Raw genomic sequence first — 25268 nt, forward strand, 5'->3', positions numbered from 1 at the left:
CTCAGTGTGGCAGGGGCGGGGCAGCAGCAGGCATGCAGAGCAGTGGCCCTTTGCTCAGACTCAGAAGTGACACATGTAACTTCTGATTGGAGCCCGTTGGCCAGAATTGTCAAAAGCCTGTGCCCCATTGTGCAAAGGGGTTTGGGAGACACTGGGAAGCAGATGGATGAGCACATTTATTTTCTTAGTGTTGTTCCCACTTTGGGGCTAGTGCCACTGTGGGCTCGTGACTTCATAGCTAGCCAAGTCACTTCTGGGTCAAGACTTTCTACCAGTAGGGAAAGAAATTTAGGCCTAAAGCCCCCAGCTTGATAGATGCCACTGAAAAGGTGAGCTCCCTTTTCCCGCTACTAAGTTCTCGGAGGCAGGTGTGGTCTTGCTGCATAACGGATTGCACAAGTAATAGAAAAGGAGAAACTCACATTTGATGAGCCACTCTCTTGGGGTTGGGCGAGGCAGGGAAATACTGTGATATCGTTGCATTTTTCTTCACTAAGGATATCCTGGGGCTTGAGTGACCCAGACCTGTGGCCCTCAGTGGACAGAAGAATAAGAAGAACTGATATTTGCTGAATGCCTGCTGAGGGACCTACGCATATATGTTCTCAGGACACCCCGCACACCCCTTTGAGTAAAGAGGTTGTGATCTCCATTTTGTTGGTGCAGCAGTGAGGCTTAGAAATGGTCAGAACTGTAGAAAAATAATAATTGCTCCTCTTGGTGGGACATAACCAGCCAGGAACTAGCTTCAGTCCCAGTATGTCTGTCTTTAAATGATGTGTTATTTTAACAATCCCATCTTGTCTTTCCACTCTGAGAACCTTAGAGCTTGAGGAAATTTAGGGCTGCACATGTTGTGTGCTGCTGGAAGCTGTAAGAGTCCAGATCGTAGTTGCAGTGTTGTTTATTGAGCCCTGGTTGCATATCAACTCATCTTACCCTCATGGCAGCCCTGTGATATAAGTGCTTCTATGGCCCCCACTTTGTAGATGCAGAAACTGAGACCCAGAGAGCTTGAATGACTTGCCTAGTATCAGGATCTTCCTGGCAGATCGGGATCCCAATCCTGGCCCTCTGGCTCCAAGTTCATCCTCCAAACCATTACCCGACTATGCCCGCTTATCCTAGAGTACAGCCTCTTTCTGTGCAGGTGTTTGTGCCCACGGTTTACAACTTGGCATGAAGAAATGACTGTGTCGTCCACCCTGAGAGAAGCCAGGCAGTCCTTACCTTAAGGGGGCTCCTCTCAGCTTTAAGGAAGTACTGTTTGGTATGAGAAAGAGACTCTCCAGGGAGAAAAACATTTTTTTGATGCTTATAAAGTTTAATGCTTTTCACTTACTGTCTTTCTTTTGAAACAGGCATAATTAATTGAGCCATGTTTGAAATATTCAGGAGATCTCTATGTATTCCTTCCAAGGGGATGTGATTAAAAATGTGCATTGGCCTCCCCTGAGTTCTAGAAGATACTAGAATGTGACAAAGAGGCACATAATTTCAGAATTTACATCTATATATGAAATTCTGAGCTTTTAGCACCTTGCATGATACATGTAAAAGCAAAACTTCAGGGTGAAATATTTTCTGGAGAAACCTCTGAATTGGGGCATGAGCGTTCCATCATGATGTGGTATACCTTCCTAGGCCTGGCATGCCTCTCTCAGGAATCATGAGCTGTCCTGTGGAGCCCCCACTGAGTGTCAGCCTGGGTACTCTGGACTTAGTTCTTGTCCCATCTGGTTCTCCCACTAGCCCTCCCCACTCAGCATGTTGGAGCCCCACTTTCTAGTTGAGGAGATGGGGGCAGAAGAGCCAGAGATGTGGAAGTGGTAGAGCCTGGGTTTGAACTTATTCTTCCTCCTGTCAGCTACCTCCTGCCCTGCGACCTTGGCTTAGTCCAGCTTCTTCTGCACCCCTCCCATGCCCCCAGCTGAGCAGGTGCCTCTCCTCCCTGCCCCCAGGGACCTCAGTGTGTTCCCACTGTGCCACTGGCCACACTGTAGGGGGACTGTCAGCATCCAAGTTCTCCGAGACAGGGAGCTACCCGGGGGTCATCATTGACACCCAGCACCCTGGACAGTGCCTGGCACACCACTAATGAGCAAATTAGGAAGAACTTATGGAAGTGTGCAGGGAGGCACTTCTGGAGGAGTTTTATAAAATAATGACCCCAGAGCCAAGAGAGATTGTACCCTGTGATGGTGTGAGCATGGACTCCAGGTTTGGGTCCCAAGTCCTCTGGTTTGTTAGTTTTGACTAAGACGAACCCTCCCTAAGCCTCCATCTCCTCTTCTATTAGATGCAGTTGACATCTGGAATGTAGAAACCACAAGAGCAGGGGATTTTATCTCTTGTTTACTATTATATCGACAGTGCTTTAAACAGATGCTCAGTAGAAATTGTTGAATGATGGATCTGAGAATTTTCAGGTATTTCAGATGAGTTTCTAAAGAAGGGAATGTAGATGAACCGACTTGGGGATGTTGCTTCAACCTGCATTCGGCACAGAGTATGTGCTCAGTAAATGTTTGCACTTGATGGTGATGGTGCTGCCCACCCACTGGCTGCCTGCCCTGCAGGCCGAGAAGCCTTTGTATGCTGGTGAGGCAGATGGGGCCAGTGCCGAGCTGCCTTCCATCTCCAGGACCCTGGGAAATCGATAGTCATCCTCCATGAGCAAGTCTGTAGCGGCAGTGCTTCTGAAAGGAGAGGCCAGCAGAGCCTTTTAGAGTAATTCCTGACCCATTTTCACAAGCCCAGCCAAGCACAGTATTTTGTACTTGTAATGGGTTATAATTACAGCCATTGTATGATGCCAGGTAAACTGCATTATCTGCTGTGTTAACAGAAAGAAACCTTTGTCCTCTTTTTGTCAGTTGACCCTCCCATAATTGATCCAGCAAATATGAGCCCTGAAAGTAGTGTTTTGTTGGTGGCTCTGGCAGTGACCCCAAGTAACAGGTGTGGAGCTGGGTGAGAGCCTGTGTTCCCTGCCAGGACTGTGCACTGCCTGGGACACAGCATTGTCTGCTGGGTGACATGGAGGCTGGCCACAGCAGAGCTACCCCTCCCTCTGGGGGAGTTCTGTGTCACAAAGAAGAGCCTGGGTCTGGGCATCAGCTACTGTAATCATCTCCCTGTGACCATGCACAGCTGCTCTAGTCCCTTTGGACCTCGGTTTCCTCTCCATGAAATGGGAGCAACAGTAGCCCATAGCATAGTGCCTAAAGCCACTGTGTACATTTGTGCAGGTTAGACTGCGCAAGGACATGTGGCTCTGGGACCTGTAGGAACTGTTTCTAGCCTTAGTGAACAAAAGCCTTCACTGATCTCAGGCCACATGGAGCTGTGGCCACTCAGAGGGCACCTTTGCCCTATTGGCATGAAAGAGCTTTTGTCTGTGGCCCTTAAGATGCTTGCTATGTAGTAAGTGCTCAGAAGGCAGGAACGGCTGTTGCCACTATGAAGGAATAATTTATGGAGAAAATGGATGAATGGATCGAAGCAGTTAGGAAGGGGGTAAGCTGAAATGTGTGTGGTCAGTGTCAGTATTACCTTGAAATCTTTCTCCCCCTGCCCTTCCCACCTTGTCCCACCTGCTTTTGGTTATATGCCATGCCAAGGAAATTAATGGGATGTCATTGATATGTATTTTAAAATTTTGGATTATGGGGAAGTTTTAGTGCTGGCAAAGTGGTGTAACATACCTCCTGCACCCGTTACACGGTCCTGCCCAGCTCCAGCATCCCAGAGCGATCCCACTCCACGGTTGGCCCTCCACTGCCCCTGCCTCCATGTTGCTTGGAGGCAAATGGCAGACATCATGTCATTTTGTTTAACATCATTGAAATGTTTTAGACAGAGAAGGGCCATGGTCTGGTTTGCGTTTTAGGGGGGTCGTTTGAACATCAGTTTGGGGGTGAGGTAGAGGACAAGAAGGGCAGCAGGGAGGCTGTCGTATGTGTCCAGGTGGGAGATGAGGGTGCTTCTGAACAATGCTTGGATGCTGGGTGGTGGAGGGGGTCCAGATCTGAGAGAGGTAAGGCTGTAGATTGTATGGGACCCCCAGCACTGGGCGTTTTTATTGGTGCCTCTTTAATAGCATAATAATGGCTAACAGCCATGGAGTACTTGGCACATGCCAAGCTCTGAGCTAAGCTCTTCCTGTATATTAACTCCTTGCAATCTCACAAAAGCCCTGTGAAATTTAGGTTGTGATCAACCTGTCTTATGGATGAGAAACAGGTCTAGGGAGCAAAAGCAGCTTGCCTGACGTCACGGCTAGGAAAAGGGCAGGGGTTTTTTAACGCTAGGCTGCTTGGCTCCAGAGCTGGCACCTTAAATCCCATGCCATGCAGCCTCTCTGATGCTGCTCCAGCAGCAGGGTGACAGTTGATGGGGACCTGTTTAAGAACCTTCCCGGCTGCATGATACTCGGTTACCCTTCTCAGAGGAGCACATCTTTCAGCAGAGGGCTGGAATGTATGGTTTTATTTTGTTTTTTTTCCTCCTGTCCCTGTTCATTTGTTTTAAATGAATGCCGGAAAGGTGTTGACTGAAATTTTATTACTGTCATTTCTGTACCTTCTGCCTGTGCTCCTTAAGGGCCATTAGTAGAAGGCAGGAAAGAAAAGGTGTTACCTGAGCTATTAGCAGCTGCTGCCCCATGTGACCTTCCTCTGCGGCTTGCCTGGGTGCGCTCTGAAAGGCCACGCGTCGTGGGGAGTGAGTGCCGATGTCAGGGACTGGGCCCAGCAGCTGCGCTGCGGGGCTCTGACGGTTGCCTAAACATCTGTTTCTCAGGTAACCCAGTTTTAGGTGAGCTGTTGTTCATTCTGGGTGTTTCTTTGGCCCTAGTAAACAGTAATCCCAGACAAATGTTTTTAAGTATTCCTTCTCTCAAGGTTGTTGTTCTGAGCACAGAGGAGCTTACCACAGGGGAGATTAAGGGAGTCTCTTTAAACTTACAAGCAAGCTGCCCACTTAGCTCGACGGCTCTGTAGACAAGCCCCCGTGGCACTATGTTGGTGGCACTTCAGGATGGATCTGTCTCACTGGCTGTGGGTGAGCATGTCGCTGGTGGCTTGTGATGTAATGTTAGGGAGGACCAGTCCCCGGACACCAGAGCTCCCCCTCACCTGGGTGAGCCTGACAGCTCCTGGGCCAGTCCCCACACAAAACAGAGTTGAAGGAAAGGATGCATCGAATGGAAGACAGAAACTGGGGAGATGTGCAAGACAGGAGACACCGGACTGTGAGCTCTGGGGTCAGACTGGCCCGCCCTGGCAGACTGCTGATTTTGGCATTTGCATCACCTTTCTGAGCCCTGGTTTTCCTCATCTGTAAAATGGGCTTGAAGCTCCACCTCCCAGGCTCGTCGTGTGTGCTAACATGTAAAGCACCTGGAATGCTTTCTGCCCCTGGAAAGTGCTCACTGTGATTCCTCCAGGGTCACTGTGCCAGCACTGGGTAGCGACTGGGGCACAAGGGTGACACACCTGTTCCACAGGGGACACTAGCCTCATTGGACAGAGAAGATGACAAGAATCAAAGATATGAATTTTTCACTCCAGGTCACATAGCAGTGAGTAGACAGACCTGAATTTGACCTGCAGGCCTCTCATTTTCTAAACCCCACCCCAGGCTCCCTCACCTGCAGGGCTCCTGATGCTGAGCACCCCAAAGTAGTACTGACAGTCCCCTGCAGTGTTTTCATATTGGAATTGTCATTTAGGAACTGGTATCCAAAATGCCTTCACATGAAGCTAATTCCACTTTGAAGAAGGCTCCTTCTGGTGCCAGCATGCTCCCAGAATCTTCTTTGGGTTTCTCCTTTGGACCCTGAACCCCACAGGAGAACTGCCTTGGTTGAGGTTCTTGCTCTGGAGGGCTCCTTGCCTTCCTTTACTCCCAGGGTCTTTCTGGAAGGGACATTTGCTAACTGGTCTGTGACAAGCCAGACTAGCCCTCAGGAGGCTCAGAGGGCAGTGGGAGCGGCAAGCCCAGATCTTCCTCTCCATCTGCCTGCTGATGACAGCCATTCCCTGTGGGGTTGGTGGTGCCTTTGCACAGGGGCATGTGTGTGCACCTGTGTATGTGTGGTGGTGCCTTTCCTGGCATGTGTGTGCATGCGACGGTGCTCTCAGTACTTCACCCTCAGGTTCAGCACCCCTGCCAAGCCCTCTCCTTTTCTTCTGGCATCTTGAGTTGGCAGCTTGGTAATCGGGTGATGGTGTGTGGAGAGGCAGGGGAGAAAGTCCAAAACATGGACTCAGAAATTGGACCCAGTTCTGCTGCTTGCTTCCTGTATGGCCTTGGGCAGTGTACTTACCCTTTCTGTGCCTCAGTTTCTGTAAAATTAGGAGCAGTAATAGCACCTCCCGTCTAGGTACTGAGGTACTTCATGGAAGCCCGCTAGGACAGCCCTGGTGCCAAGCGAGTGCTCTGTGGCCTGACCCCTGGCCACTGTCACTTCCCCATGCTCACTTCCCTTGAGTCTCATGGCCTCCAGTGGAGGAGCAGATTGGATTGAAAAGCAGGAGAGCTGGTCTACATCCTGCCCTGTTAGGGAATTAACTGTGCGGCCTTAGAAAGGTCTCTTGGTATCTCTGAGCCGAGGCTTCCTCCATCCCCAAACAGGTGCCATACTTCTCTTCATGGGCTATTTACCCTTATCTGAAGGGTTACGTGGTAGAAAGAAGCTTTGGAGCCATAAGAACTTGGTTCAGATGTCACCTGTCACTTGTGAGCTCTCCGAACTCGGACCATTTGTTACCCATGACCCGTTTGCTCAGCCTCCTCCTCCTCCCTGGGAAATGGGCGTGAGCAGGCAGGCAACAGTGTGAAGGGCTCAGCATGCCGGGGTCCAGTCATGGCAGCGGTAATTTTTTTTAGAACTTCCGTGATCTGTGTCTTGGGCTCATTATTTTAGGTAATGTTGCTAATTTTCTTAGTTTTCAAGCCTTGATTGACACTCTATGAGAAAAATATATATATACATTTAAAATAATGATGTATTGAAAATGCTGATTCTTTTTTTTTTTAATCAACTCTTACTTATGTTTTATCCAAAAGTGGTGGTATCCTAGCTTTTTTTACATCCTTACTCATTGAAGTTTCTAATCATTATTAATGCAAGACATTATTTCAAATATAGCATCTGTGTTGTAGGTAAGTGCTTCTCAAACTGTGGTGAAGAAGTAGGTTTTTAAAAAATTTACAGTTCAGTGCAGGCTAATAGTTTTGTAAAATACAAAAAAAACACCTAGAAAAATTAGGGAATTCCTGGATTTTATAGCAGCATGAAATTACCTTAAACCTTTCTAAGTGCTCATTGTCAGTGTCAGTTCTTCGCTTGTCACCTATTGGTGGGGCACAGCATCCCAGCCTGGTTTCTGGGCCTCCTTTCCATGGCACCGTTGCAGACTCACTTCTGTGCCATTACCCAGAGTCACACCCTGTAGCAGTTGCACCCGTCTGTTCTTGGCCAGCAGGCTTGATACAGTTTTCCTGTGGCCTGTGGCTTTGTTCTGGTTTTTATTTATTTATTTTTTACAACTAGGGAATGGCCCACCTGCAGTTCATTCCCAAGCATGGAATGCTTCCCCTTTGGCTTTGCCAGTGTGTCCCAAATCTGATTGATTATCATGGTCCCTGGGGCCTTTAAAAGGACTGCCTTGGACTCTTTGCCCCACATTGCGTCAGTATTTCTGGGGGTGAGGCCCAGAAATCTGTTTTTCAGCAGCCCTCCATGTGACTAGTGTTCGGCTTCCTGTGGGAGACGGTCTGCACAGCACTACTTTCCCTTTCTTCTTCTCGCAAACCCATCTCCTTAACCTCTGAAGGGCTCCGAGTTCTGCCACACCCCAGACGACTGCAGAGAGCACTGAAGGTGGGCCGCCCCGCCTCACCCCTCCCCGCCCCTCCCTGACCCACGGCCTGGCCCCTGGAGCCCGGAGGCCTCCGCTGTAGAAGGGCATGCCTCTCCTGCAGCAGGCATGTGAGCAAGGGTCACGAGCTGATGGACGTAATGCCTGGAAAAGGCCTGGCACACAGTTGGTGCTCAAAAGCGTGTTAAAGCAAAAGAGCCCTGGTGGGCCTCATCATAGAAAGAGGTTCCATATCCCTCCCCACAGGGTGTAAATGGTACCAAAGAACAGCTTGTGCGTTTTATAAAACCTGGGTAGATCCTGAGGTATCCAAGTGAATGTTGTCAGAGTTTGGGTATATGACCAAAAGAGCCTCAGTTGCTGTTAAAATTTGGGGTTGTCTTGGTCTCATTAATCAGGAAGTGTCTAATTAGGTAACTGAAGAAGGGTGAGGCATGATTTACTTGAATGTGATTAGATATAACATTCTGATATGAAAGGAAATGCAAGAGGCTTTTTTTTTAAATTGCTTTCATGATTTGGCAGGTAATTATGATAATTCCTGGGATTTTCACAGACTTAAAAGGTTTTTCACAGCCACATTATTTTTGGAGATCTTCTTCCCCGATGCTCCAGCTGGAGTGGATTGCTCAGCCTCCTGAAGCTCCCAAGACATCCTCTTCCAGAGCCTAACTTGGATGTCACTTCTTGATGATGCTTCCTCCATCCCATACGCCAGGTGTACCAGGCAGGTGCCCTCTGTAGGCCACCACGCTGGGTGACTGCTTATGGCTGCCTGAGTGTTTTCTTGAGGAGGGAGTGCAGTGATTGACTATTGATGTCTGCCAAGCGCCAGGCAGTGTGTGAGAGTAGCTGAACCTGATACATTTCCTCCATTCCTTGTGGTTGGGCATTTAGGTAGGTTCTTGCAATTTGGAACTAAATTTAAACTTTGAACATGTGTTCTGGTAGAGGGCAGGATTACTCCCCAGCAGAGATTTGCCAAGTCACAGGTGAGTGTTTTTAAAAGTGGGATAGATATTGTGAAATAGCCTGTGACTTAAGCTTCTTAAATCTTTCTATTCTCTTCTCCACAGCCTAAAGGACAAAACCCAAATGGTAACTGATAAGCATTATACCTTATTAACTCATGAGTTTTGCCCCTTCCAGTCACACCTCAGGAACCACATCTCTGCCAACCTGATGTTCTCCTGGACCTTTCAGAATCAAGGTTCCACTCCCCAGTCATCTGTCCCAGGTTGGGCTCTATTGGAAGCTGTATCAGCTGTGGCTCCTGTATCTCCACTCGGCATTTGCTTTTGCTTTGTCACTGTCATTAGTGTTGTCAAATGGCGCCTTTTCCTTAACCATCTTTGAATTAATTTTCAAGGAGATACACTGCTGAGAATAGAAATAAACATGGCAGACTCTCAGAGTGGCTCTGAACATTACTGGCAGGAATACAGTGAGTGCCTGGCTGGGATTTAGGGCATGGATGGGCCATGTGAGGCTGCCTGGCACATGCTAAGGCCAGTGAGAGAAGTGACTCCTGAATGTGATCTCTGGGGGAGGCCTTCCCAGACACCTGATCTTCCTTCCAAGTCTTCCTCTCTTCCTGAGCTCTAACCAAATCTGACCTTTCAGATGTGAACCTTATGAGTTTGTCCCCAACACCTAGAACAATGCCTGGCAGATGGTTAATAATTCTGTTGGTGACATTCCTGCTCTGGGGGACAGTGTCTTTCCATAGCTTTCTGAGCTCCTTGATGTAGTACATGTGACCCTTTCTGGCTTCTGGGAACCTACCTGTCCTCCCCCTCCTTCACGTCCCTTTTATTTGATCACCCATCTTTATAAAACTATCCCTTAGGCACGGAGTGTATGCCATGCCCAGACACGGAGACGATTGCACTAAGGGCAGTAGCTTGTTGATCAGCACAGCAGCTCAGTGAAGTGAATGTGGGCTTTACTCCCCATCCGGTAGGTATATGGCCCCAGGCTCCTAGAGGTTAATGACTTGCACTGGAGTATACTGTGAGTGAGTGAGCAAGCACAGGACTGTTTTGCACCAGAATATCAGCTGTTAACCACCTCTCTCAATTGCCTCTCTGCCAACCTCTAGGCCTTTGCACCTGTGGTTTCCTCTGCTGGATGTGCCATTCTCTTCTTGGTCTACAAGGTGACTTCCTAGAGCTCAGCATGTTTGTGGGATGTGGAATACCTGTGGCGCTCAGTGTTGTGAGACACCAAGTGGGAGAGGGGGCAGGAGATGGGGTTAGAGAGGCTGGTGCCAGATCTTGAAGGCATTCGAATTTTATCCTTAGGGCAGAGGAAAAGACTGAAGGTTTTACAGCAGGTGACAATATCAGATGTTGCTTTGGGAAGATCACTCTGCCTGCTTGGAGGAAGGGTACCTGTTCTCTCTCTATCCTGTTCCCTGCGATTCTCTGTGGCTATTGAAAATAAGAATGAAGTTCCGATGAGAACTGCTAAGTGCCCTCAGAGCCAAATAGAAATTTCAGCACGCAGTGGTTGCGTAGCCTGCTTTTATTTTTATGATATTGGGAACAATTTGTGATCTCAGAGTCCCCTTATGAGGCTCTCTCTGAGTCTAGAATTCATTTCCCCTTATAGCAGAGTTTGGCAAGAGTTATTTGAGCAACAGTAAGCTCAGAGTAGTTTATGTAAGATGAAAGCTGTTTATATCAACCGCTGTATGTAGGGATATGTAATATAGAAACTCAGAGTTTCAGAGCCTAGTAACAATGAACACTGCAGTGTAATGGCTGCTAGAAATTATTTCATCAAATGTTGTCTCCTCATTTCCATCAGAATTTTTTCCCCCATTCCCTAGAGAAATGAAAGCGTTGTCTGGCATGGCCAAGTCACTTTTCTGGCTGCAAAAAAGGAACCAGGATTTTGACAGCTCATGATAAACACCATTTGAAGCTGGAGTGTTTTGATGTTTTATGCATTTATGGAAAATTGTTTTAACACTCTAGCTCCTGCTGCAAAACAAAACAAAAACAAAGCAAAACCCTACTTAGATTTCAAAATGACAGTGACATTTATTTCCAACTTGCATTTTGTGGGGGCACATTCGCAGGTATTTAGTAATATTGGCAATTGTGTGTTTCCTCCTGACGGGGTAGTGAATGGATCCCCAGCCCCAAGAAAGTTCATGGAAGGTTTATGTGATTGCCGTGTGGAGGAGCCACACAGGCAGCATTAGTGGTACTATATGTGTTTGTGAAAGGCCAAAAGAAGATCATCTTGAGGTTATTTTTTTAATACAAAAGGAATAAGGCAACTTGGAAATAGTAATTTTAGGTCTATACAAAAAAAAAAAAAACTGGTTGGAAAGCTCAGTGACTTATTTTCCCTTTGTTAATTGCATGGTTCTTTCAGTGTCTTCTGTGCCATTTTCATGTAGCATTTCCTGCCAGGTTTGGAAGAGGTGGGCAGAGGGACAGAGGGGCTGCCTTTCCCAGCAAGGGATCCACCGGGCAAGTTAATGGCAGCACCAGGATTATTATGGGGCACCCGAGAAATTTCACATTGATGGCACCATGGCTCCCTTTAGTTTCAGGTGAAAAATATTAAGTTTTTTAAAGCACCTGGGTCATTATTCTTGCTGATACATGGAACTGTGCTCATTATTAGGAAACTGAAAAGTAAGGGATAAGTAGAAAGAATGGAAACACACCCCTTGACTAATGTTAATATCTTGGTATGTTTCCTCCTGTGCCTTTTACCTTTTCTCTAACAACATATCAAGAAAGAAAAGAGAGCCCCCCTCCCCACCTCGAGTCCTCCCAAGGCATCAAGACTTAGTTAGCGGTCCTTTTTTTCCCACAAAACTTCTCCCTATGTCCTTTCTTTAATCTGACAGTATGTTTTATATTTCATATAAAATACTTACAAATGGTATGGTATTATTTATGTATTATATAGAATATAAAAAGTTCCTGGCTGAAGTCTGGGTACAGGAGAAGCGATCACTTGGGAAAGGTGGGGATGCTGAGGGTCCGCTCAGCCTCGGCATTGTCAGGGGCTTCTCTTTAAGATGCTTGTGAGTTTCTTCCTTCAGGGTTGCTGAAAAACATGGCAAGATTACACCTCACATTTCAGATGTTTAGGTAAATTGTAGTTGAATTTGATTTTACGCCTCAACAAGGTAGCCCTTCTAATCAGAGAACTTACTATATAGTTTGACCGTGCAGGATATCTCTGTGCTTTCTGTAAGTTACAGCTGGAAAGATCTGTTGTCTATTCTGTATATCTATCATAGGCTACTTCTGTTTTTATTTATGTGGGATCAGCCAAGAGCATTAAATTAATATGGGAAAATTCAAGGGCTCATGGCAGGCCTGAGTGGGTCGCATACAGACACGGTGGAGTGATAGGCTGTGGCATGTGGCCCAGTGGTCAAGAGCCAGGGCTCTGGAGTCAGTCCTTCATGAGCTATATGACCTTGAGCCAACTCCTTCAATTCTGTGACATTGTTTCTCTTTCTGTAAGGCGGGGGGAGCTAGTGTAATGAAGAGCCAGGAGTGCATGGAAAGCATTTTCCCAACATCGATAGGCAGTGACTAATGACTTTTGCTGCTGTCATTGTATCTGTCACCATCGCTGTTCTCAACAAGGCTCTGGTTCTATTTTCTTGGTTTTTAGTATCAAGGCCTGATGAACAGAGGTGGTCAGTTTTTCTAACTGTGCCGTTAGCAGGGAAATTCTTGGCCAGCACAACTCAGATGAGGAAGAAAGCCTTTGGTAAAAAAGCATCCATTAATTAAGAAGAACAACCTAAGGTCCAAAATGACCTAATACAGTCATATTCTTACTGTAAACTGAGGACTGTTGATTCTGTAGTGTTAAAATCAGCCAAGTCAAATGTGTTTTAAACTTACAGGTGGATTTGCGTGGCTCATAGGTCTGCAGTCCAGACAACCTCCCGATGCCTTCCTGATGAGCAGCGGGCCCCGGGCTCTTCGTGGGGGAGGGTCTGTCCTCTGAGCCTCACTGTTTGGTGCTTGTTGTTCCAGGTAGCAGAGATGCACGGCGAGCTGATTGAGTTCAACGAGCGCCTGCACAGGGCCCTGGTGGCCAAGGAAGCCCTCGTGTCCCAGATGAGGCAGGAGCTCATTGACCTCCGGGGGCCGGTGAGTACTCCCACCTGGCAAGGTCCAGCTTGCCGTTCTGTGCCTGCTCCCTCTATCTGTCCACCCCTCTTCTGCTGTCCACAACCCCACTATTCAGTTTGTTCACCATTAGTAATGTCAAGGCTGTAGGAAAGTACAGAGACTAAAAGTGTGAGCATTCATGTACCCACCATGCAGATTTCATGTACCTTAACCTTTGTCACACTTGGGTGGGAGAGGGTAGGATAACCAAAAGACACAAACTCCATGGATGTCCCCTTTGCAACACTGCATGCCACCCTACCCCATAACTGATATTCTGGTACTGGCATATTGCCTTCCCCTCCCTGGTTTTATTCTTGACTGCACAGATCCGTTTTCATGAGCAATAAACAGTCGGGGTTCCCTGTCAACTTTTATCTGCTATGGTGTTACCTGTACATCTCTCTCTGCTCCCTGTTTTTGTTTTTTAATTCAGTATTGCAGTGCGAGGGCTAGCCCATATAAATCCAAAAAAGGTTTTAAAACTGTGGTCCTCCCTGATACTATGGGCCATTAATTCTTTGTTGTGGGGACTGCTGTCCATCTAGGATGCTGAGCAGCATCTCTGATTCCTCCCCACCTCAGGCCAGGAGCACCCCACCCAGTCATGGGAACCAAAATGCCTCCAGATGTTGCCAGATGTCCCCTGGGTGGGGGGTGGGGAGTGGGTGGAGGGCACAGTCTCCCCTGTTTGAGAACTCCTGACCTAGTTCATTCACTTTCCTGACTTTCTAGTTCTCTATTGAATTCTTTTTAATACAGTCACACGTTCATGGACACTTAGGTTGTTACAAACCTAAGTTTGTAACAATACTTTGCTGTTACAAACCATGGTGCCAAGAGCATCTTGTTCCTTTGTACACACTTAAAATGGTGTTTTTCTCTTACAATAGTTTTATTTTGTCGAATGTTAAATGCCTAAAGGCAGGCAGATGAGCCTCATGCTTATTATGTGTTCACTGTCAGGGTGAACTATTTTCAATCCAGGTGAATCTTGTTTGAAGTTACCCACACCCACTTCTCCATTCTATATAATTTTGAACCAAATACTGGATATCATTTCATCTGTAGACATTTCTGTGTGTATCTTTACAAAATCAGAAATAAGTAGGATGACATTGTCACCCCTCCTTTACCACTAATTCCTTTATACCATCAAATATCAGTGCTGAACTTTCTCATTTTTCCTCATAATTTTTTATAGTTTTTTTTTGAATCAGGATCCACATGAGATCCTTGTGTTGCAATTAGTTATGTCTTTTATGTTTCTTTTTTAAAAAGTTGTTTTAAATTATAGTAAAATATACATAAAGTTTACCATTTTAGCCACTTTTAAGTGTGCAGTTCTGTGGTATCAAATACATTCACAGTGTTATGCAGCCATCCCCGCTATCCATCTTCTGAACCTTTTCATCTTCCCCAACTGAAATTCTGTCCCCAATTAACACTAACCCCCATCCCCCAGCCCCACCCCTGGAAACCACCACTATACTTTCCATCTCTGAATTAACTACTCTCCTATGTTTATTTTCATCTATAGATCGCTCCTTCATTTCTCTTTCTTATGATGTATTTATTGAAGACCCCAGGTCATTTTACCACCTTAAATTTGCTGACTGCATCTCTGCAGTGCTATTTCACATGCTCCTCTGTTCCCTGTGTTTTCTTAAATTAGCCTTTGGATGTAGGGGCTTGGATATAGCTTTAATTTTGCGTATAACACAACTCTGTTGAGGTGGTATTTTGTGTAAGGAAATAGAGTCTGCTTTGTCTCTCCTTTTGTGATCTTAGTAGCGATTTATTATTTCCTATATCCATTCCATAAATGTTTCCTTCAGGTCAAAGCTGAAAGTGTGAACTTACTGCATTGTAGGGCATAGTAAATAAACTACTGAGTTTTGATATACTGTAGTAAAAATACCTATTTACAATCTGTCAGTGTGCAAGAGTTCCTGCCAACACTTCTATATCCCTACCGAGACTTCCAGGAGTGAGGTGTTTTAACCTGGCTTTCTCTGATCACAAGTGAGGCAAACTGTCTTTTCATATGTTGTTGCCATTTTGGATTCCACTTCTGTGACTGACTTGTTTCTCATAGCCTTTGCCCATTTTTGATTGGATTGTGTTTGTTTTTCTTACTGATCTGTAGCAGTTCTTTATAGATATTTTTTTAGTTATATGTGTTGCTAAATACTCTCTTCCAGCCTATAACTTAATCACTCACTTTTAATAAAAGTAGAAAAATTCAAACATGTAAAAGCAGAGAGAACCATTTAATGAAACCCATTACTCAGCTTTAACAACAATCAACTCAGTGCCGTTTTTCCTTTATTCATACTCAATTCAGTTCTTTTCCAACTCAGATTATTTGGATGCATATCCAAGCCATGATATTTTTCAGTCATGAAATTTCAATACTTATCACTAAAAGATACAGTACCATTATCATGCCTAAAAAATTAACAGTAGTTCCTTAATATCAAATGCCCAGTCAGAGTTTAATTTTTTCCAGTTACCTCCATTTTTTTTTCCAATTTATTTGCTGTAATCAGGGCCCTAATAAAGTACATACAGTGCAATTGTCTCTTAAGTAATTTTTAATCTGTATATTCCGTCCTCTGTGTTTTTATCCCCCACCCTTTGCCTTTTTGTTGTTACTGTTGAAGCAACTTGGCCCTTTGAGCTGTAGATTTCCTAGTTAGGGTTTTGTTGATTGCAACCCTGTGGTGATCCTTACCATGTTCTTCTGTCCTTACATTTCCTTTCAATTGGTCATTAGTTCTGGAGTTCCATTGAGTTTTAGGTTTGACCTTTTAACACAACAGCTTCATAGGTATGTACCTCCCTGAGGAGGCACATGGGCACTGGTCTGGGAAAGCACTGTTGGAGGTGTCAGTTCACTCCGGATCAAGGAGTGGTCTCATTCCTTAGGAGAGGTTCAACTAAACCCTGTAGGAGTCCTTGTGTGTCCTTTATGTTAGAGGAAAGATAGGTGACTACTGTCACTGCAGATGCATTTTCAGAGAGCCTCCTCAGTGTATTATTCTCCTTGTGAGTGATAAAAAAAATAAACCAGTTAGCATAAATCCGTAATTGTGATTTTCATAGCTAACATTTAGTGAGCAATTGATGTCTGCCAAAAACTTAGGTAAATGCTTTCAAAACATTAGTACTTCATTTAATCCTCACTGAGCCCAGCAGAAATGGCTATTATGACCCCAAGTGCCAGAAGAGGAAGCTAAGGCTTAGAAATGAGGTAAATTCAGCCAGTTTCACATGAGAGAAGTCTATCTGCCTTAAAAGACTGGACTTTTCCTTAAACAATTGAAATTCTGGACTCCTAACAAATCTGTTATACCCATGCTAAAAAGTCAAGTAGTATAAAGAGGTATGTGTGCAGTGAAAACAAATCTCCCTCCTGTCCCTGTCCCTGTAACTTTCCAACCTAGAGGCAATAACTGGACCAGTCTTGGGTTTATCTTTCCAGAGATGAGCAATGCCTGAGGAAGAAGCTACATGCACACCCTATGTGATTTAATAACTAGTAGCCTGCTGTATTCACTGTCCTGTGTATTTTTCCCCTTCCCCCAATTAACAGTGTGCTTTAGGAATCTGTTTGCGTGTAGATCTGCATCATTTTTTTAAATAACTGTATTATATTCTCTTGAACTGATAATACCATACTTTATTTAGGCAGGTCCCTATTGATGGATATTGAGTTGTTTCCCATTTTTATTTTTACAACAACGTTGGCATAACATTCTTGTGAAATACTACATTTGGTTAGAAGGTTGTCTGGCAGCTCGTGGAACTCAGCTTAGCTTGATGAAGCCCAGACATCTTGCCTTGCACGATTTCCACGGAGGGATCTGTCTCCTTCTGTCTTCCTCCCCCCGTTGTAGGAAGCACCTTCTGAGGACCAAAATCTGAGGACATGATTTATCAAGTTCCCGCCATGTATCAGGTGCACATTAGGTCTTTACTTTCATTCTCTCATTTAATTTTGAAGATAAGCCTGTTACTCGAATGGGAGTGTTACCGTGTTTTATAAACATGGCAGCTGAGGTACAGGAGGGTTTCCACCCTGCTGGCCTTCTCATTGTGCCCCACCAACAGTGCTGGGCCTCCAGCCTGCTGGCTTGCTTCTGCTCTGTGTCCCTTCCTCCCGCTGGCCCTCCGACCCCCTGACCCCAGGCCCTGTGCTCCTCCATTCCCTCTGCCTGCAGACATGCTCTGGGCTCAGGTAACTCACCCCTCAATATCAAGTCATTGCTTCCCCAGGAAACTTCCTTGATGCTCATGATATCCTGTGTGTCTCTGCCTTCTTCTCTTAGTGTAATTCACATCTGTCACTGGTGGGTGCTGTCTTCCCTCTCTGTGAGAGCAGGCTCCCCGTCTGATGCAGGCCCCCCTTTGCTCCCCGTACCATGCTCCCTTTTGCTTCAAGTCTGAATGCTCTTCAGGGTAATGGCATCCATTCACACAGAAGCTCTAATTGTCATGAGATCCTTCCTCCTGGCAGGTTATGGCCAGAGGAAGGAGAGGGAAGAGCAGGTCTGCAGGCCATTGGGAAGAACATTCAGCAGTGACTCCCAGGGAACCCCTTAGCCTTGTCATTCCTGCCTCAGGCCCACTCTGGTCATCACCCCAGAGTCAGACAGCCAGGGCACACGGGAGGGGGTAGTTTCAAGCTCAGGTTCAGTTCTGGAGCCTTCCTCCCATTCACGGTGAGGGCTGTCTGCTATGGGAATCTCAGCCTGTCCGTCCTCTGTCTGCACTTGGCCTGGCTCTCTGCCCACCCTGCCTTAGACTTCCTCCCAGACCACAAGACTATATTTGAGCACCTGAGGGAAGGACCAATCGTCTTTATGTGGAAACCCCGGTTTGCTCTTCAGCCGCATGGGGAGTAACATGCAGCATTGCACTGGGCAGCCTGAGGAGATGCTGCTGGTTTAATAGTCCCACCGTGCACGTGGTCTGGGCCAGGCCCGTTCTTATCTCCCAATCCCCAGCGCCTCGCACATAGTAGGTGCTCAGTAAACATTTGCCAAGTGAGAATTCCATTGGTGTAGAGCAGAAGATAATGGCATAGACCAAACAATTTTTTTTCAACGATGGGAACAGGGACCTAACTTCCTCTCAGAGGTATCTTTTTGTATTTTAGACTTTTAAGCTGGATCACTTACTTTAAGAAGAAAGAATTTGGGATTAAGGATTGAAGTTTTTTTCCTTTTCTTTTTTTGAATGTAAGTATTTTTAGGGCTCTGTCCTCATTATTTTCCCCCTCTCCTGGTACAAGATGTGAATGAATGCCAGAGCTTTTTTTTTTTTTTTTTTTTAACCATTCAGTAGGACTTGATTACAGCCCTGAAAACTCCAGGGGAGAACAGCCCTTATTTTGAATAACAAATGGAGACAGGGAAATAGACCCTTGTAAGCCTGTGAGATGTGGGGGTCAATTAGAGTCACAGGGCAGAGAGAGCTGAAGGCAAAGCACCTCATTACATGCAAGCTGGTTCCCACGGGGAAGTGAGCTTGATTTCACTTTATGTAATTGAAGTTGGATTCCTCTTTTGTCTGTCCCTTTGATGGGTCTGTTTCTCCGTCCCGAGTGCCGTTTTGGTGGGTCACCATCACTGAAGCAGAGGCGATGGCCCCGTGGGGTAGGGCGGAGCCTGGCGAATCGCTCTCCTGCCTCAGTCTTCAGCCTGTAGGCTTCTTCCTCCTGTCACAGCTCTCTCACCTGTCCCCTCCCTTATCCCCTATCCCACGTTACTGTGTGCTTGGTGTTAGCACATATGGCTATCCTTTCCCCCAAGAACAGCCCTGTATAATTTATTCATTAGGTCCATTTTTCAGCTGTGCTTACGGAGGGTACAGAGAGGCCTGATGGCTCACTCCAGGGCATGCAGCTTTGTGGTGGCACCAGAAGGCAAATCCAGGACTGTCTCATGCTCTAATGTCATACTGCTTGCTCTTTTGTCTCCTTCCTTCCTCCCTCACTCCAGTTTTTTTAATTTCAAGAAAAATTTAGTGTCACTCCCTCCGCACACACTTTGTGTTGAATTTTGCTTCCCCCGGGGACTGACAGCTTCCCTAAGTCAGGGCCTGAGGGCTCATGACCCTCTTCATAGGCTGGCACACGTAGTCACTCAGGGAGCATATGATGTATAAATCTGACTGCACACCTGTAGTATCCATGGCAACACTCTGTTAACTACAGTATTTGATCATCCAGAAAGGTACCTTCCTGGATTCTGCTGGATAACAGAGACCTGCTTGCTAATCCGTGCTGTAAGCTGCTCAGTGTTTCCATGGGTCGCCTTGCTTCCACTGTGCAGATGACTGAGCTAGTGGGAGAGAAAGATGAGTAATTTAAAATTCAGGGTTGAGAAAGATGGAAAAAACTCATCCCAACTTTTGTAATAGGCTCACTTTGAAATAAAATGCTTCCTGGGACTTTTCTTGGTATCTTTAAAACCTTCAGAGGCAGTGATCTCATTTGAGGGCTGATGCTATTTAAGTACGAGAGCTTAATAAGAAATATATTTTCCAGCTGGGTGGCACTAGCTGCATATCTAATGATCAAGTACCAAATTGTCTGTGGCCCCACAGCAGCTCTAAACACTGCACTCCAAATTATAAAGAGGCTTTTTAATTCAGTACTTGGACATCAGTGTTTTAATCGTCTGCCGTCTTGAAGGAGATTATTTTTAAAAGTGCCATTTAAGAGAGGCTACTAAAAATATGTCTCACATAGAGGCTTAGCTTAGAAATGTTAGTTTTTGACAGAAAAATCATCTGGAAAGATGCTTGCACAACCCACTTGAAACCACTTTAAATTCTCGGTGCCAGAGAATCAACGCCCCTCTTTGAGCCCAGCCACTTTTTTCTGTTGATGGGCAAATACCCGAAGTGATCACACATGCTCCTTGCCCTTATGGCAGGTGCTTTGTGTCCCTCAGAGGGCTCTCCACATCACAGGTCTGCCTTCCGCGTGTGCCTGCGTTACAACTCCTGTCCCGGGTTTTTGCCTGGCTTGCTCATCACTGTAGGTAGTTGGGTTTCACCCGGGGGTTTGGGTGGAGGGAGCCTGGCTACCCAAGGCTAATGGGTGTGGAATTTTGAAAATACATTTCCATTAAGATCAGAGTTTTGTGTTTACTGGCAAATGCCACTTGTGCAAGCTTCATCCCAAAGCTGGTCCCAGACTGATGCAAATAGGAAGCATTGGCAAGGGGCAGAATAATCAGGGTTTGTGTACTTTATGTTCCATAATGACTTTCTGCTGTGAGCTGAGGGAGGCGTTTGCTGCCCCAGCTGGGGCTGCCTGCTGGTTGCCCTTGTTTCGTGTGGCCCTCTTACAGGGTATGGGACACTGCCGGGGAGCGCCAGGGACAGGGGTTTAGGGGTCTGCCTTTGAGGAGGTCAGAGACTAGAATATGTTATGACTCACAGCTCTCTGGGTTGACTGCGTTGTGATGGCTTAGAGACAGAGGTCCACATGAGATAACTCTGAGACCTTTCCTGCCACTGATTCTAAGAAACAGAAGCCAAGATTACAAGGCAGCTTTTGACCCCATTGTACTTGTTCTTTCTCCTCCAGCGTGGCCTTGTTTGAGTCTGAGAGCTCGGTTTGAGTTTGCTGCTCAGCACCCCCATCAGAGAAATCACTGGCAGGGAGAGCCAAGATGCTCTTGGGCTCCTAGGCCCTGTGCTCCCCTTTTATTCATTCTCAGGTCCTTCCTGAAACAAGCCCATCCTCCCATATAACCCAGGTGCTCAGATTTGGAAGAATCAAAGTCCTCAGCTCATGATACACACTCTTTAGTGAGTAATAAATAAGGTTGCCCTTCTTTATTTAAAAGTTAGCTCTGACTTCACTTTTGCCTTCTGTGGGTCAGACTGTGGCATGATCCTTGACTCATTTTCTGTTTGTCACCCTCAGAATCTAGACTCTGCCAGCCTCTTCCATTCTGCGTCCACCATGCCTTGTAAATCCTACAGACCAAGACATATCCATTAAATCCTAATTTAGTTTATTCCATTTTTGCTAAATTAACAGACAGAATATTTTCAAGGATATATAACCACATGACTATACTTGTACAAACCTTCTAACTAGATGTGTTATATGTACTTACTCCTTAATTTAATAAATTTCTCTATGATAACAGAGTTTTTTCCCTTTTGATAGTCCTACCTTCCCTACCAATTGCATGTAACATTCTGCATTCTTCTTCTTAGATGTCTTCCTGTATTTTATAATCTTAAAAAAAAAGTTCTACTTCTACTTCCTCTTCTCCTGGCCCATCACTAATTTAGGATTGCTAAGCTGGAAGTGAGCAGTTTTAATTGGCATCTGGGCATCAAAGGGATCTTCCGGTTTATTCTGGAAGCTTTCCCTATCTCCTTGAAGTGGATTTGAATCACCTTCCAGTAAAAATACACACTGTTTTTGCTGTGCGTTTCATGGAGGTTGAGTCCCTGGTTGTGGCCCAGTGCCCCCTCTCGGTTGGTTTGTGGGATCCATAGCAGATTGTGCCTAGATATGCTGCTGTCTCTTTTGACTGGGTTGGAACAGACTCATCTTGGTAAAGGGATCCCTGATGATGTTGCAAAAATGCAAACCATTGGCTCCTTCGATGTGTTCTTTTGGAAATGACATCTTCATGCGGGACAGATGCCATCTGGGAATTGCTCATGTCGTTTCTGAGCCGCTCTTGTTTCTGAAGAAAATGATTTATTGACCAGGGCTCAAATGGGATGGTCTCCTAGCTACTCAAAAACAGAGGGCCCTGATGACACCCAAGTGGGTGGCTGTGGTTTGAGATGGGACTGATGTTGCCAGCCAGGCATTCAATACCTGACTGGTCCAAGGCTTTTGATAAAGCTGGAAAAACCTCAGGTCCCCTTAGATTTTTATTTCTCTCCTGGGAAAGTGGCTTTCTTATCTGTTTGCTGACCTGGATTATCATTACCTTTGCCAGCATGAGTGTGTATGCCTCCAGTGGAAGTCACCTCCCTCTCTTACGTCAAGGCTCCCAGCCAGCTGTTGCTCTCAGCGCCTCAGTAGAGTGCTGATGTGTTTAGCTTTGTTTTCAGAAGAACCGTGCCGATGCTGAAGCAGGACCTAACTCCCGCCTCCTTCATTGGCTCTTGCTCTTGGCCCTTGGGTCATGGAGTTCTGCCCCTTCCCCTTTCCTCTTGCTCTTCATTGTACTTAACAGTGCCTTGCTTCTCTGCCTTTCGTCTTCCAGAAGGTATACTTTAAAGTTCTCCCATAAGCTACATAAATGATAATAGAAGAATATGTTTTTGGAAGAAATTAAGTAACATACAACTGAATAAAAGAATACAAAATACAAGGGTCCCTCTCCCGAAGATCCTTGCTAGGAAGAACTTGGTGTGTGTCCTTTCAGATATTTTAAGCTTTTCCATACATACACTTACCTATTTTTAACCAAAATGGGACCATTTATAGTACCCATCTGACTGGGACTTTGCCTTCTCCATTCACGTATGTGTGTGTTGACTGCTCCTTCCTTCCTGCTCTTCCAAATCTTCTGCACACTTCAAAGTCCAGCTCCCTACAGAGCCCCTTGTGGCCCATGAGTACTGAATAATTTTTATTTCTAACTTCTTCTGAATTCCTTTATCCCTTTTTTCCCTCTGGACCACCCATTTTGTCTACTTTTCTTATGTTGTCCTATAATCATTAATTTGTTCTGTTGAACTATACCCAGTTAATTTTTCCTGTCACTGGACGGAAGTTTGCTGTTTAGCAAAGGACGCACAGGGATATGCTCACAGGTCGTTGCAGAGGCGTGTGAGAAGGGCCTGGCAGGTGGTAGGCTGTTCATACGTATTTGTTGAATGAGTGAATGAAACGAGAGAGAGAATTATATAGAATCAGGCGTTACGGGGGCATAATGGTGGGTTAACTGACTGCTAGGATTGCTGTGAACGACTTCAAAAGAGGAACTATTTGATTTGCGCTTTGAAGGCTGAGTAGAAACTGGCCAAGAAGATGGGCCTGTTAGGCAGGGGGCATGGTGGCATGAGTCAGCATGGTTTGCTCATGGCTGTCATCCCCCACTAGTTGCATGAGTGTATCTTTTGGCTTCTCCATCAGATAATGAAGTCCTTAAGGTAGGAATGGCATTTACACTCCTGTCTATAACAACAGGTAACATTTATTGAGCACTTACTGTATAACAAATCCTCTCCCAAGTGTTTTACATGCAGTAGCAAGCCTATGAAGTAGGAACCCTTGTGTCTATTTTAGAGATGAGGAAACTAAGGCACAGGTAAAATAGGTAATGTCTCCAAGTCCTCATGACTAGTAAGTGATGGAGCTGGTAAGGCTCTTTCAGAGTCATCATGTCTTCATTTTTAAACAGGACTGGTGATGCACACCAGAGTTGTGTCAAATTTGCATTAAATGAGGTAATGCCTCTATCTAAACCATCCAGATCAGATCAAATGCCACCTTATCATAACCCTGAATAGAGTAGAACCTCCCTGCTTCATTTCCTTCCTAGCACATGTCATTACTTGGCATGGAGTGGTTTATTTGCTGTCTCCCCCTTTGCCCATTTTATACTTGACCTTGTCCCAGTACCTGGTAGATAGTGTTAAATATTTGTTGAATGAATGAATGACTATGGGTTCCCGCTTCTCACCGTCCCAACTATAGGTGACCAGAAAATGCTTGGTGAACATGACTAAACATAGACATTCTGTGCCAGCTCCGCACATGAACAAGGGACCAGGAATTTGTGTTACAAGATGATCAACACTGCTGTCTTCATGCTTCGTTTGCTGTCATGTGTAGGGAGCTGTTGTATGTCTTCTGCCCTTGATTTTCCTGATGTCTCAATTTAAACAGTTACCAATTTGGGTGTGAAATTATCCGTCAGTCACAGAGAGCTTGTGCTTTCCCCAGGGGCTGTCAGAACCAGCCAGAGCTTAACTGGAGAGAACATGGGTGGAAGAGCAAGGGCTGGCTGGGGAAGCCTTCCCCTTTAACCCAGTGCCCCCGTCTGGAATATCCCTTCTCCCCTTGGACAGTGGTCTGAATCTTGCCCTCCCTAAGAGCCAATGTGGGTGACACCTTGCTTATTCACTGGACCCACACTGGTGTCTCCCGTGTGCCAGGTGCTCACCTGAGTGGGGACCAGGCCGTGGTCCTAGGACTGTATGCTCTTGCCACTTTGACTCAGTTCCGAACACGTCTTCTTGAAAAGTCATCAGTTCCAAAGGGGCCTGGGGAAACCTTGCATTTTGGGAGATGTGATTATCAAATGGATGTTAAGTTGCACTGTGCCTGGCATCTTTAATTAGCAAAACTTCTTTATTTATTGCTTACTAATAACAGGCAAATTACAAATTAGGCAGATTTCTCTCTGGCAGGACTTCTTCTTGTGTCTGATCTCTGTGGGGAACGGTTCAGGGCTGTAACAGAGTTTTGGTGATAGGCTTCCTACATCATCAGTTGAACATCATAGAGTGAGTTGTCCACGAGACAGATTCCAGAATGTGCCTTAGCTCAGCTCCAAGAACTCTCTCATTCTCTGCTACTGATACACCAATCTTTTAGTCTTGCAGAGGAGAACTCCTAAAGCTAACCAATTTCCTGAGCCATTCTGCAGTATTTATTTACCAATGCATCCTTCCACCCATCTGGCATTCCAAGAGCTCATAGCATAGTGGATTGGGTTGGGTATGTGAATTTAGATTTGTACCTGTAGTCCTCCTGTTCATTCATGGAAGAACATGTCTTCCAGCCAGCCTGTACCCCTAGCCTTGGAAACGACTATTCCTCCTGGTGAAGGGGCACGCCCTACTCATTGCTTCAGGACATCCTCACTGAGCACCTGCTGTACCAGGCATGGGGATACATTATACCACTATTTCCATTCTCTCAGCCAACCTGTAATAAGCATGGCAGGGAAGTGGTGTTTGCCTGTGGAAAGTGAGGCTTGGAGAGGTCAGGTGCCTTGGTTGGAGTAGCAGAGTTGTAGTGTAAGCCTAGACCTGTCTAACCCCAAAGTTTTGCACTTAGCCTAGTACAGCCTCAGGACTCCACACTGCCTTGTTCTACTCTCTGCCCTGCCACTTACAGCCTTGTGCTCTTCAACAAGTTAAGTCAACTCTCTGAGTCTCACTTTCCCATCTGTAAAATGAGGGTGATCATAGTATGAATCCCTTAGGT

At 45.8% G+C, this 25268-nt stretch overlaps 1 protein-coding gene across 4 annotated transcripts in view; it reads left to right on the forward strand.

Annotated features, from left to right (window-relative positions):
* The window catches only part of LOC108401178 (sorting nexin-29), a 585108-nt gene that overhangs the window by 386496 nt on the left and 173344 nt on the right, over positions 1-25268 (forward strand). For all 4 annotated transcript variants that reach the window (XM_073215554.1, XM_073215556.1, XM_073215555.1 and 1 more), the window contains one exon: positions 12914-13030. In XM_073215554.1, coding sequence (XP_073071655.1) covers positions 12914-13030 — 117 coding nt within the window. The remainder of the gene's footprint in view (positions 1-12913; positions 13031-25268) is intronic.

Source organism: Manis javanica, chromosome 10 (assembly GCF_040802235.1).
Source record: "Manis javanica isolate MJ-LG chromosome 10, MJ_LKY, whole genome shotgun sequence".
In the NCBI taxonomy this organism is placed as follows: domain Eukaryota; kingdom Metazoa; phylum Chordata; class Mammalia; order Pholidota; family Manidae; genus Manis; species Manis javanica.